Source organism: Cherax quadricarinatus, chromosome 4, assembly GCF_038502225.1.
Source record: "Cherax quadricarinatus isolate ZL_2023a chromosome 4, ASM3850222v1, whole genome shotgun sequence".
Taxonomy (NCBI): Eukaryota; Metazoa; Arthropoda; class Malacostraca; order Decapoda; family Parastacidae; genus Cherax; species Cherax quadricarinatus.
Genome location: NC_091295.1, coordinates 63,116,493 through 63,130,851, shown reverse-complemented (window position 1 = coordinate 63,130,851; position 14,359 = coordinate 63,116,493). Strand labels below are relative to the sequence as shown.

General features: G+C 40.7%; 1 protein-coding gene across 12 annotated transcripts in view; it reads right to left on the bottom strand.

Annotated features, from left to right (window-relative positions):
• Positions 1-14,359, bottom strand: part of LOC128684495 (band 7 protein AGAP004871) — a 1,214,601-nt gene that overhangs the window by 679,815 nt on the left and 520,427 nt on the right. For 3 of the 12 annotated variants that reach the window (XM_053770702.2, XM_070096985.1, XM_053770703.2), the window contains one exon: positions 12,690-12,757. The exons of 2 other annotated variants lie outside the window; for them this stretch is intronic. In XM_053770702.2, coding sequence (XP_053626677.1) covers positions 12,690-12,747 — 58 coding nt within the window. In that variant the 5' untranslated portion in view covers positions 12,748-12,757. Of the gene's footprint in view, positions 1-12,689; positions 14,290-14,359 lie in introns of those variants that run through there. 7 more of the 12 variants (XM_053770698.2, XM_053770697.2, XM_053770701.2 and 4 more) reach the window with 7 other exon arrangements.

The following is a 14,359-nucleotide window of genomic DNA, read 5'->3' as shown; positions in this document are numbered from 1 at the left end:
TTTTAAACTGCAACATTAACACCCCTCCTTCGAGTATGTATATATATATATATATGCAAAACAACCACTCTGAAAGAAAAGAGAAATTCAAAGCGCTTTCGTGACTACTCACATTTTGCAAAGGACCTATCCAAGTTGGCTCGCCGCGCGTCACGTGTTTAACCGTTGTGGGATCTGATAGTGAGGTGCTGGCCGACCCCTTATATAGCTTCCTTGGATGCTTCACTTTCATAGTTCCTTGATAATGTGAGTAGTCACGAAAGCGCTTGGAATTTCTCTATTCTTTCAGAGTGGTTGTTTTGCATATTTTGAAATCACCTGTTTACTGTGATCTTATTGCATATATATATATATATATATATATATATATATATATATATATATATATATATATATATATATATATGAAGAGTTTTTACGAGGATAGTGAGGCTCAAGTTAGAGTATGTAGGAAAGAGGGAAATTTTTTCCCAGTAAAAGTAGGCCTTAGACAAGGATGTGTGATGTCACCGTGGTTGTTTAATATATTTATAGATGGGGTTGTAAGAGAAGTAAATGCGAGGGTCTTGGCAAGAGGCGTGGAGTTAAAAGATAAAGAATCACACACAAAGTGGGAGTTGTCACAGCTGCTCTTTGCTGATGACACTGTGCTCTTGGGAGATTCTGAAGAGAAGTTGCAGAGATTGGTGGATGAATTTGGTAGGGTGTGCATAAGAAGAAAATTAAAGGTGAATACAGGAAAGAGTAAGGTTATGAGGATAACAAAAAGATTAGGTGATGAAAGATTGAATATCAGATTGGAGGGAGAGAGTATGGAGGAGGTGAACGTATTCAGATATTTGGGAGTGGACGTGTCAGCGGATGGGTCTATGAAAGATGAGGTGAATCATAGAATTGATGAGGGAAAAAGAGTGAGTGGTGCACTTAGGAGTCTGTGGAGACAAAGAACTTTGTCCTTGGAGGCAAAGAGGGGAATGTATGAGAGTATAGTTTTACCAACGCTCTTATATGGGTGTGAAGCGTGGGTGATGAATGTTGCAGCGAGGAGAAGGCTGGAGGCAGTGGAGATGTCATGTCTGAGGGCAATGTGTGGTGTGAATATAATGCAGAGAATTCGTAGTTTGGAAGTTAGGAGGAGGTGCGGGATTACCAAAACTGTTGTCCAGAGGGCTGAGGAAGGGTTGTTGAGGTGGTTCGGACATGTAGAGAGAATGGAGCGAAACAGAATGACTTCAAGAGCGTATCAGTCTGTAGTGGAAGGAAGGCGGGGTAGGGGTCGGCCTAGGAAGGGTTGGAGGGAGGGGGTAAAGGAGGTTTTGTGTGCGAGGGGCTTGGACTTCCAGCAGGCATGCGTGAGCGTGTTTGATAGGAGTGAATGGAGACAAATGGTTTTTAATACTTGACGTGCTGTTGGAGTGTGAGCAAAGTAACATTTATGAAGGGATTCAGGGAAACCGGCAGGCCGGACTTGAGTCCTGGAGATGGGAAGTACAGTGCCTGCACTCTGAAGGAGGGGTGTTAATGTTGCAGTTTAAAAACTGTAGTGTAAAGCACCCTTCTGGCAAGACAGTGATGGAGTGAATGATGGTGAAAGTTTTTCTTTTTCGGGCCACCCTGCCTTGGTGGGAATCGGCCGGTGTGATAAAAAAAAAAAAAAAAAAAAAAAAAAAAAAAAAAAAATATATATTTAGATCCACCCTTCTGTTTATATATATATGGTATATATATATGGTATACATATATATATATATATATATATATATATATATATATATATATATATATATATATATATATATATATATATATATATATATATATATATGTCGTGCCGAATAGGCAGAACTTGCGATCTTGGCTTAAATAGCAACGCTCATCTTGCCATATAGGACAAGTGAAAATTTGTGTATGCAATAATTTCGCCAAAATCATTGTGAACCTAACGAAAAAAATATATTTCACTGTGTTTGTTTAGTATTAAATTATTGTAAAAAAATCTAAAATATATTTAGTTGGGTTAGGCTAAAATAAATTGCACTTGTTATAATAAGGTTAGGTAAGTTTTCTAAGTTCCTTTTGGTGCAAAATTATAAATTTTTACATCAACATTAATGAAAAAAATATATCTTTAAACGTATAAGAGAAAATTTTAGAAATGACTTAATTTTAAATGAGTTCTTGCTAATTGACCAGTTTTACATATTCGGCACGACATATATATATATATACATATATACAGTGGACCCCCGCTTAACGATCACCTCCAAATGCGACCAATTATGTAAGTGTATTTATGTAAGTGCGTTTGTACGTGTATGTTTGGGGGTCTGAAATGGACTAATCTACTTCACAATATTTTTTATGGGAAAAAATTCGGTCAGTACTGGCACCTGAACATACTACTGGAATGAAAAAAGTTCGTTAACCGGGGGTCCACTGTATATACAAATACATATATATACATATATATACATAAACATACATATATATATATAGATAGATATATGGTATATATATATATATATATATATATATATATATATATATATATATATATATATATATATATATATATATATATATATATATATAACAGTAAACAACTCGGTTCGAGTCCCGCTATGCTCTGGGGTAATGTTCATAAATAATCTCGGTCGTTGGCGAATTATTACGTATTCTAAGGCAGTGCATGCGGCAGGATGAGATGAAATGACTTGAACACAAGCCTGATGCTCTAAGGTATGTGCAAACTCACCTAGTGTCTACCGGGCGTCTGTATGGTTGTGTTGTATAAGTACTGTGTACTTTGATGTAGAGTGCACAAGTTCGAGTCTTGCATTTTCTTGCTAAAGGAGCATTGATAACACAGTTCAGTTGATTCTCCGGGCTACGACATCACCAACCACCCCTCTCTCACAGAGCAGGCATTGTACTTCTTACCTCCAAGACTCAAGTCCAGCTAACAGGTTTCACTGAATCCATTCGTAAATGTTACCCTTCTTACACTTCAACAGTATGTCCAACTGCATCCACCCACTACTGTCCAACATGTTCACGCAAACCTGTTAGGATGACCCCTACCCCTCCTTCCCTCCACTCCAGATTTATATGCCCTTCAAGTCATCCTATTATTCTCCGCCCTCTCTAAATGTTCAAACCATCTCAAGAACCACTCCTCAGCCCTCCGAATAATACCTTTCGTAACTACCCCTAAACACCTAATCTCCAAACTCCGGATTCTCTGCATATATTCACACCACACATTTTCCTTAAACACAACATCTTTGCTGCCTGCAGCTTCCTCCTCGTTGCAACGTTTGGTTCCTCTGTCCTCTGGTATATACCTCTTTCTGTATCCATGAATATAGTTCTTTGTCACTACAGATGTCTCACTGCACCACGAACCTTCGTCATTTCTGTGGCTCTCTTCGTCTACCATAGAGCAATCTGCTGACAAATTCACTCGCAAATTTCTGAGCGCATTTACTTCATGCACGTAGCTGTGAAGGTGTCTTCACCAAATACAACTTCAATCAAAAACATCAACTGGGACCAGGTGAACCATGGCTTAAATGAAACATGTTGGGAAGATATCTTAAATAACATGGATCCAAACCAGTGCCATGAGAGGATCAACTTCCTGTCAGCTGAAGAATGTTCAAGGCATATTCCCCTAAGAAAGTAGAAGAGAAGAAGTAAATTGGAGAGAAAAAGACGCTCCCTCTACAGAAGACGGTGAAGAATCACTGAGCTCCTCAAGAACGTTATATTATCTGATACACGGAAGTGCTCGTACAGGATCCAGGAGAGACAAGAGGAGCTAAAACCGATTAGTGAAATTGAAAGAATTAAGAAAAAATTTCTTTTCATATTCCAAAAACAAGGAAAATACGACATCTAATATCGGGCCCTTGCTCAGAGAAGATGAAACTTACACAGATGACAACGAAGAAATGAGTGAGAAACTGAAATCCCAATACGACTCTGTGTTTATCGAGCCACTAATCAATCTGAAGACTGACAGTCCAAATGATTTTCTCTTGAATGAACCTCAAAACTTCATCATTCATGTGCATGTACATGTTGCCATTGGCAACCTGTCCATGGACATTGCTGATTTATGGAAAAAAATCATTCTGCTTATTCGGTAAGAGAGACTTTGCTAAATTGGCCGGAGACGCCATTTCGGCTAAATCGGCACTAAATAACTATATATATATATATATATATATATATATATATATATATATATATATATATATATATATATATATATATATATATATATATATATATATATATATATATATATGTCGTGCCGAATATGTAAAACTGGTCAATTAGCAAGAACTCATTTAAAATTAAGTCTTTTCTAAAAATTTCTCTTATACGTTTAAAGATATATTTTTTTCATTAATGTTGATGTAAAAATTTATATTTTTGCACCAATAGGAACTTAGAAAACTTACCTAACCTTATTATAACAAGCGCAATTTATTTTAGCCTAACTCAACTAAATATATTTTAGATTTGTTTATAATAATTTAATGCTAAACAAACACAGTGAAATATATTTTTTTCGTTAGGTTCAGAATGATTTTGGCGAAATTATTGCATACACAAATTTTCACTTGTCCTATATGGCAAGATGAGCGTTGCTATTTAAGCCAAGATCGCAAGTTCTGCCTATTCGGCACGACATATGTGTATAAATATATATATATATATATATATATATATATATATATATATATATATATATATATATATATATATATATATATATATATATATATATATATATATATATATATATATATATATATATATATATATGTCGTGCCGATTAGTTACTTATTCATCACATGCGATTCTGGCTTAAATAGCAACGCTCTTCTTGCCGAATAAGGCAAGTGAAACGTAGGATTTAGATCACTAACTCAGATTAAGCATTCTTTCTTGTGATTGTTGTTTGTCGACACATTCGTTGCATCATCTGAATCTCTTAGTCAGAAATGAACTACGAAACTTAGAATAAAATTCAATAAAAATGATGGTACAATCAACGTGAATCAGCATATTTAGGTTCAATAACTCTAGGTCGTCGTAACGTTAAACAACATGAATAATTAACCTATGTAAACTGAAGATTCATCAGTTTATTGACACAGTTTTAAGTAGTTTTTACAATTATCTTTACAGGTAGTTTGACAGAAAACGACGGAGTTATAGCACTCTCCTAAGACCTCTAATAAATATTAATGATTCGAAAATTATTTTAAATCAACCTAATAAAATTGAGAACACAGACTGGTAACTTCAAATATACCTAGAAACATAGTTGAGCTTTGGTTCCCTTCAACTGGCAGGTGTAAACCGTTCTTTTCGGGGAGGTTCATCACTTTCCCTGGTAACTATATTGTTCTAATTTCTTTAGTTTGCCCTTAGAGATGGATAGTTTTAGAACTAATTTGTTAAGTAATGGTTTTCTATGGAGGATTATTGACACGTAGATTGGAAAATCTCTGAAATCGCTAATTAACACTCCAGCTAGGGTTGTAGATGCTCCTATAAAAATCAGTTATTATCCAATTACTTATTGAGGTAAGAAATCATTTATGCTACGTAACACGTTCTAAACTGGTTTATATAATTTTATACTCAAACTGATATCATAATAATTTTAAATCACAAAACACGATTCAATATTTCTTTGTTAATTTGAAGAGTATATTCATATTAACCTTAAATCGTCTATTGTTTATAAATGTTCGTGTAGGTGGTGTGTGGCCTTATATAGAGGGAAAAACAAAGAGGCATTTCATTACTCTCATCTATGAACATGAAGGTATATCAACCCGGACAAAACTTCTCATTAATAAAAGACTTGGCTTGACTACTGTATTTTTCCCTGACATTAGTGGTATGATTCTTGGTATTGGTACCTATCGCTATATATCATGGTGAATTTGTTATACACAAATAACCCGCACATAGAAGAGAGAAGCTTACGACGATGTTTCGGTCCGACTTGGATCATTTACCAAGTCGGACCGAAACGTCGTAAGTTCCTCTCTTCTATATGCGGGTTATTTGTGTATTGTTCCAGTCACGAATTGTGCCTTTTCTGTTATCTGTGAATTTGTTATGTCTGGCATAAGGGAACATTCTCTCACACAGCCAATCACTCCATAGTTTCGGGTTCACAGTCTTGGCTAGCAGACAGTAATCACTTTAAATGGAAACACTGCTAATACATCTCTATAAACCTGCCACTAGAGGGAAGGAAAGTTTAATTATTTACTGTGTTTCCAGGAATGTTTGAAGGTACCACTCTGTGTTGTCAGTTAATATTTATTATTAGTTTTAAATTACGTTGTAACTTTGCCGTTTTCTCTAGAACTACTTGTAATACATAATTCATATCTGACTGACAGATTTCGAGGATGCAATGAGTGTTTTGCGGAATGTCAATCACAATAAAGAATGTTTTTAACGGTAGTATTGATCTTCAACTGTCCTCTCCCACAGCTGTGGGAAAGGACAGGTGGGTCACAGACGGTGGACTCTGACGCAGACGGTACACAGCAGTGCCTTCTGGGAAACTTTCCTATTAAAAACTCCTTAGCTCAGGGGTAAACCGCTGTACCTATTAATTTCAGGACCAATTAAAGTACTTCTCTATCCAAAATTCTGTTTATTCATTTACGGTTGTTCATTATGAATTTAATCGAGTTACACACACACACACACACATACACACACACACACACACACGCACACACACGCACACACACATACACACACACACGCACACACACACATACACATATGTACATACATACATATATATATATATATATATATATATATATATATATATATATATATATATATATATATATATATATATATATATATATATATATATATATATAACAGGTAAATAACTAATTTTGTATATGTGTATTTACACAATTTTCCCACTATATATTTTAAATACCTAACACATTCTTCAGACAGCCGACGGCGCTACCAAGTATATCAAAGACGTAATCAATAGACATCAGAAATGCCTAAGACTGTTCAACAAGGTCTTGGGTAGATAAAAACATGAAATATGAGCTGTAAACGAAAACCAGAATTACTTTTATTTGTATATACAAAAAAATTATGAGACAGTAAGAAAAATTATTGAGAGATGAGAAAATAGGAAACGCTAGCTAAGACGACACTCTCAGTACGGAGGACAAGAAGACACTCTCAGTAGGGAAGACAAGAAGACACTCTCAGTAGGGAAGACAAGAAGGCACTCTCAGTAGGGAAGACAAGAAGGCACTCTCAGTAAGGAGAACAACAAGATACTCTCAGTAGGGAGGACAAGAAGACACTCTCAGTAGGGAGGACAAGAAGACACTCTCAGTAGGGAAGACAAGAAGGCACTCTCAGTAGGGAAGACAAGAAGGCACTCTCAGTAGGGAGGACAAGAAGATACTCTCAGTAGGGAGGACAAGAAGACACTCTCAGTAGGGAAGACAAGAAGACACTCTCAGTAGGGAGGACAAGAAGATACTCTCAGTAGGGAGGACAAGAAGACACTCTCAGTAGGGAAGACAAGAAGACACTCTCAGTAGGGAAGACAAGAAGACACTCTCAGTAGGGAAGACAAGAAGACACTCTCAGTAGGGAAGACAAGAAGACACTCTCAGTAGGGAGGACAAGAAGATACTCTCAGTAGGGAGGACAAGAAGACACTCTCAGTAGGGAAGACAAGAAGACACTCTCAGTAGGGAAGACAAGAAGACACTCTCAGTAGGGAGGACAAGAAGACACTCTCAGTAGGGAGGACAAGAAGACACTCTCAGTAGGGAAGACAAGAAGACACTCTCAGTAGGGAGGACAAGAAGACACTCTCAGTAGGGAGGACAAGAAGACACTCTCAGTAGGGAAGACAAGAAGACACTCTCAGTAGGGAGGACAAGAAGACACTCTCAGTAGGGAGGACAAGAAGATACTCTCAGTAGGGAGGACAAAAAGACACTCTCAGTAGGGAGGACAAGAAGACACTCTCAGTAGGGAGGACAAGAAGATACTCTCAGTAGGGAGGACAAGAAGACACTCTCAGTAGGGAGGACAAGAAGACACTCTCAGTAGGGAAGACAAGAAGACACTCTCAGTAGGGAGGACAAGAAGACACTCTCAGTAGAGATGACAAGAAGACACTCTTAGTAGAGAGGACAAGAAGACACTCTCAGTAGAGATGACAAGAAGACACTCTTAGTAGAGAGGACAAGAAGACACTCTCGGTAGGAAGACAGGAAGACACTCTCAGTAGGGAGGACAAGAAGACACTCTCAGTAGGGAAGACAAGAAGACACTCTCAGTAGGGAAGACAAGAAGACACTCTCAGTAGGGAGGACAAGAAGACACTCTCAGTAGGGAAGACAAGAAGACACTCTCAGTAGAGAGGACAAGAAGACATTCTCGGTAGGAAGACAGGAAGACACTCTCAGTAGGGAGGACAAGAAGACACTCTCAGTAGGGAAGACAAGAAGACACTCTCAGTAGGGAGGACAAGAAGACACTCTCAGTAGGGAAGACAAGAAGACACTCTCAGTAGGGAGGACAAGAAGACACTCTCAGTAGGGAAGACAAGAAGACACTCTCAGTAGAGAGGACAAGAAGACACTCTTAGTAGAGAAGACAAGAAGACACTCTCAGTAGAGAGGACAAGAAGACACTCTTAGTAGAGAGGACAAGAAGACACTCTCAGTAGAGAGGACAAGAAGACACTCTCAGTAGGAAGACAGGAAGACACTCTCAGTAGGGAGGACAAGAAGACACTCTCAGTAGGGAAGACAAGAAGACACTCTCAGTAGGGAGTACAAGAAGACACTCTCAGTAGGGAGGACAAGAAGACACTCTCAGTAGGGAGGACAAGAAGACACTCTCAGTAGGGAGGACAACAAGACACTCTCAGTAGGGAGGACAAGAAGACACTCTCAGTAGGGAGGACAACAAGACACTCTCAGTAGGGAGGACAAGAAGACACAGTAGAGAGGGCAAGAACACACTCACAGTAGGGAGGACAAGAAGACTCTTTCAGTAGGGAGGACAACAAGACACTCTCAGTAGGGAGGACAAGAAGACACTCTCAGTAGGGAGGACAACAAGACACTCTCAGTAGGGAGGACAAGAAGACACTCTCAGTAGGGAAGACAAGAAGACACTCTCAGTAGGGAGGACAACAAGACACTCTCAGTAGGGAGGACAAGAAGACACTCTCAGTAGGGAGGACAAGAAGACACTCTCAGTAGGGAAGACAAGAAGGCACTCTCAGTAGGGAGGACAAGAAGACACTCTCAGTAGGGAGGACAAGAAGATACTCTCAGTAGGGAAGACAAGAAGACACTCTCAGTAGGGAGGACAAGAAGACACTCTCAGTAGAGATGACAAGAAGACACTCTTAGTAGAGAGGACAAGAAGACACTCTCAGTAGAGAGGACAAGAAGACATTCTCGGTAGGAAGACAGGAAGACACTCTCAGTAGGGAGGACAACAAGACACTCTCAGTAGGGAAGACAAGAAGACACTCTCAGTAGGGAGGACAAGAAGACACTCTCAGTAGGGAAGACAAGAAGACACTCTCAGTAGAGAGGACAAGAAGACACTCTTAGTAGAGAAGACAAGAAGACACTCTCAGTAGAGAGGACAAGAAGACACTCTTAGTAGAGAGGACAAGAAGACACTCTCAGTAGAGAGGACAAGAAGACACTCTCAGTATGAAGACAGGAAGACACTCTCAGTAGGGAGGACAAGAAGACACTCTCAGTAGGGAAGACAAGAAGACACTCTCAGTAGGGAGGACAAGAAGACACTCTCAGTAGGGAGGACAACAAGACACTCTCAGTAGGGAGGACAAGAAGACACAGTAGAGAGGGCAAGAACACACTCACAGTAGGGAGGACAAGAAGACACTCTCAGTAGGGAGGACAAGAAGACACTCTCAGTAGGGAGGACAACAAGACACTCTCAGTAGGGAGGACAACAAAACACTCTCAGTAGGGAGGACAAGAAGATACAGTAGAGAGGGCAAGAACACACTCACAGTAGGGAGGACAAGAAGACACTCTCAGTATGGAGAACAAGAAGACACTCTCATTAGGGAGGACGAGAAGACACTCTCAAGAGGGAGGGGAAGAAGACACTCTCAGTAGGGATGGGAAGAAGACACTCTCAGTAGGGAGGGGAAGAAGACATAGTAGGGAGGACAAGAAGTCACACTCAGTAGACAGGACAAGAGGACACATTCAGTAAACAGGACTAGAGGACACACTCAGTAGACAGGACAAGAGGATACACTCAGTACGCAGGACAAGAGGACACACTCAATACGCAGGATAAGAGGACACACTCAGTAGGCAGGATATGAGGACATACCTAGAAGACACGACATTAGGACATACTCAGTACGCTCAGTAGGCAGGACAAGAGGACACACTTAGTACGCATGATAAAAGGACACACTCAGTAAACAGGACAAGAGGACACACTCCGTAGGCAGGACAAGAGGACACACTCAGTAAACATGACAAGAGGACACACTCAGTAGACAGGACAAGAGGACACACTCAGTACGCAGGATAAGAGGACACATTCAGTAGGCAGGATAAGAGGACACATTTAGTAGGCAGGACAAGAGGACACACTCAGTACGCTCAGTAGGCTGAACAAGAGGACACTCTCAGTAGACAGGACAAGACAACACACTCAGTAGACAGGATAAGATGGCACACTCAGTAGGGTGGACAAGACGAAACACTCAGTAGACAGGACAAGAGGATGCATTCAGTAGACAGGACAAGAGGACACACTCAGTAGGCAGGAAAAGAGGACACACTCAGTAGACAGGACAAGAGGACACACTCAGTAGGCTGGACAAGAGGACACACTCAGTAGGCAGGACAAGAGGACGCACTCGGTAGGCAGGACAATAGGACACACTCAGTAGACAGGACAAAAGGACACATTCAGTAGACAGGATGAGAGTACACACTCAGTAGGCTGGTCAAGAGGACACACTCAATAGGCAGGTCAAGAGGACACACTCAGTAGGCAGGACAAAAGGACACTCAGTAACAGGACAAGAGGACACACTCAGTACGCAGAACAAAAGGACACACTCGGTAGACAGGACAAGCCTACACACTCAGTAGGCTGGTCAAGAGGACACACTCATTAGGCTGGACAAGAGGACACTCTCAGTAGGCAGGGGGAGAGGACACACTCAGTAGACAGGTCAAGCGTACACACTCAGTAGGCTGGTCAAGAGGACACACTCAGTAGACTGGACAAGAGAACACACTCAGTAGGCAGGACAAGAGGACACACTCAGTAGGCAGGACAAGAGGACACTCTCAGTAGGCAGAAGGAGAGAACGCACTAAGTAGGCTGGAGAAGAGGACACACTCAGTAGTCTGGACAAGAGGACACTCTCAGTAGACAGGACAAGAGGACACACTCAGTAGGCATGAGGAGAGGACACACTCAGTAGTCAGGACAAGAGGACACACTCAGTAGACAGGACAAGAGGACACACTCAGTAGACAGGACAGAAGGACATACTCAGTAGGCAGGAGGAGAGGATGCACTCAGTAGACAGGACATGAGGACTCACTCAGTTAGCAAGAGGAGAGAACACACTCAGCAGGCTGGAGAAGAGGACACTCTTAGTAGACAGGACAAGAGGACACAGTAAATAGGACAAGACGACACACTCAGTAGGCAGGACAAGAGGACACACTCAGTAGGAAGGACAAGAGGACACACTCAGTAGGCAGGACAAGAGGACACACTCAATAAGGTGGATAAGACGACAGACTTAGTAGGTAGGGCAAGGAGACATACTCAGGAGGGAGGAAAATAGGACAAACACTGGAAGGTGACTAAACATCTACATGAGTCTTATTCAAGACTCATGCAGATGTTTAAGCACATAACACGAAGCTCGTATTTACAAACAGGATCTGAGGCGAGAGTTGAGTTGCAGGAGGAGTAGAGGAAGAATTGAGTTGCACGAGGATTAGAGGAAGAACTGAGTTGCAGGAGGATTAGAGGAAGAACTGAGTTGCAGGAAGATTAGAGGAAGAACTGAGTTGCAGGAAGATTAGAGGAAGAACTGAGTTGCAGGAAGGTCAGAGTGCAACAACTGTAGCAAAAGTCTGAGGGTAACTATGAGAAATTTATAAAAACTGAATCTTACGTGATTAGCCCAACACCAGCAGTCTCTACAAGAAAAGTCGTTATCCCTCAATAATTTTCACACACGCACACACACACACACACACACACACACACACACACACACACACACACACACACACACGCACGCACGCACGCACACACACACACACAGCGAAGAGACCGGACCAAAAGCTGTAAATCGACCACTGCAACCACATACATGTAATGAGCATATTGGTGAGTACACACACACACCAACACACAAACACACACACACAACATTACTCCTGTAACTACAAATTTCTACTCTCGCACACAAAACAATGCAAATAAAGAGAGCAATGTGCTACTCACGCACGCAGATTCCAAATCTACATAAAGTTCTTCTGTGGAAGATGAGGAAGTGAAGAAGAAGACACGAAAGAGATGAGGGGTTGAGTACTCACGAAACATGACGTGTAGCTCGTAGCAGGAGGAAGACTTCCTTGTCGTGTGGTACTCCATGCAAGGGGCCCTAAGGTGAAAGACGACGCATACCTTTTTCATAGCCTGATTTTAATGTTTTTATTTTCACTTTCACTCCAAAAACACTCAGGGTGGTTACTGAGAGAGGGGTTAAGGGTGTGAGTTTGTGCTTGTGTGGTGTGATCAGGGGTGGTTTAAAGGGAAGTTAGTTGCGGAATTTTTTTTTTTTAAGGGGATGATGAAGGTGGTGTGCGGGATCGAGGTGGTGGTGGTGGGTGATGGGGTGGTGGTGATTTGTGGTAGTGCGTTCGTTGGGGATGCGGCGCTCTGGTTGGTAGTTGGTAGCGCTGTTGGTGTTTGTGGGAGTGTTCGTAGTAGTGGTGGCGGTTTGTATGGTAGTGGTGGTGGTGGTGATGGTGTTGAACGTGAGGCTACCATAATGCTTGTGTGCTGGAGAGGGCAAGCAAGCGAATGGCTTTTGCAAGGGTATTGAGATTCATCACTCTGGAAAATGCACGTTTTAGAAACCCAGGAAACAGTGGTATTCCAAGTGGGTTAACCAAGTCAGCAGTGGAATCCCACGCGGGATAAACCAGCGGATAATGGAAACCCACGTGAGTTAACAAAGCTGCAATGGAATGCCACACGGGAAACTCAATTGCCAATGGGATGACTTTGGGGAAACAGAATAACTAAAAGAATTTCAGTGTGGCGGCTCTGTGACCAAAACACTTTTGATAACTTTATTGACTAAATTACCTTCAAGTAGAAAGCTTAGTGACTGATTAATTATAAAAGAAACATGTAGTTGGTCACTCAGCAACCATCAGAATCTCAAGGCGGAAGATAAGGCATTGTTTAAGACATTCCAAGGCAGGGAAGGAGGTTTACAGGGCTTGGTTAAGAAAATGTGGTGTATATCTTCAGCTGTTATACCACCAGCTACTGTGCTTCACCACACTTAATCTCTGCTCAAGGTTTTTTTTTTTTGTTTTAAATTCGCAGGAAGTCTGCGAGTTGGATGTTTTTAGCACATGCAACCATTGTTATGAAAACTATATCCAAGGTTGAATTGTGACTTCTATATTTGTGACTTTTGTAACTGTAACTTCTATAATCGTGACTTCTAAGTGGAACTATTAACTGATCTGTTTCATAGTTTAGTTTTTCATAATCCAAATATATATATCACACTTTAAAGATGATTTTTATTTACAAAAGGAGAATGAGTGAAGATGAAGAGTGACTATATATACAAATGAAATACCTGAGGATATATACAAGTGAGCGTATATACTGAGGATATAATTCAAGTGAAAGTATGTACGGAGGATATATTACACGTGAAAGTATATACCGTGGGTGTCTTTCAGATGCACTCAAGTGTAGATGAGTGAAGTAAGATGCTTGTATATGGAAGTGTATACGTACGGACGTACGTACGTGTGTGTATGTGTGTGTGTGTGTGTGTGTGTGTGTGTGTGTGTGTGTGTGTGTGTGTGTGTGTGTGTGTGTGCGTGTGTGTGTGTGTGTGTGTGCGTGTGCGTGTGCGTGTGCGTGTGTCCTATGAGCCAAACTCTCAAACTTTTGTCTTATCTTCCAAGTCCTCTTTTGCGTGTGATCGCACCTTCCTCCTGTTTTAGCCTTTTAC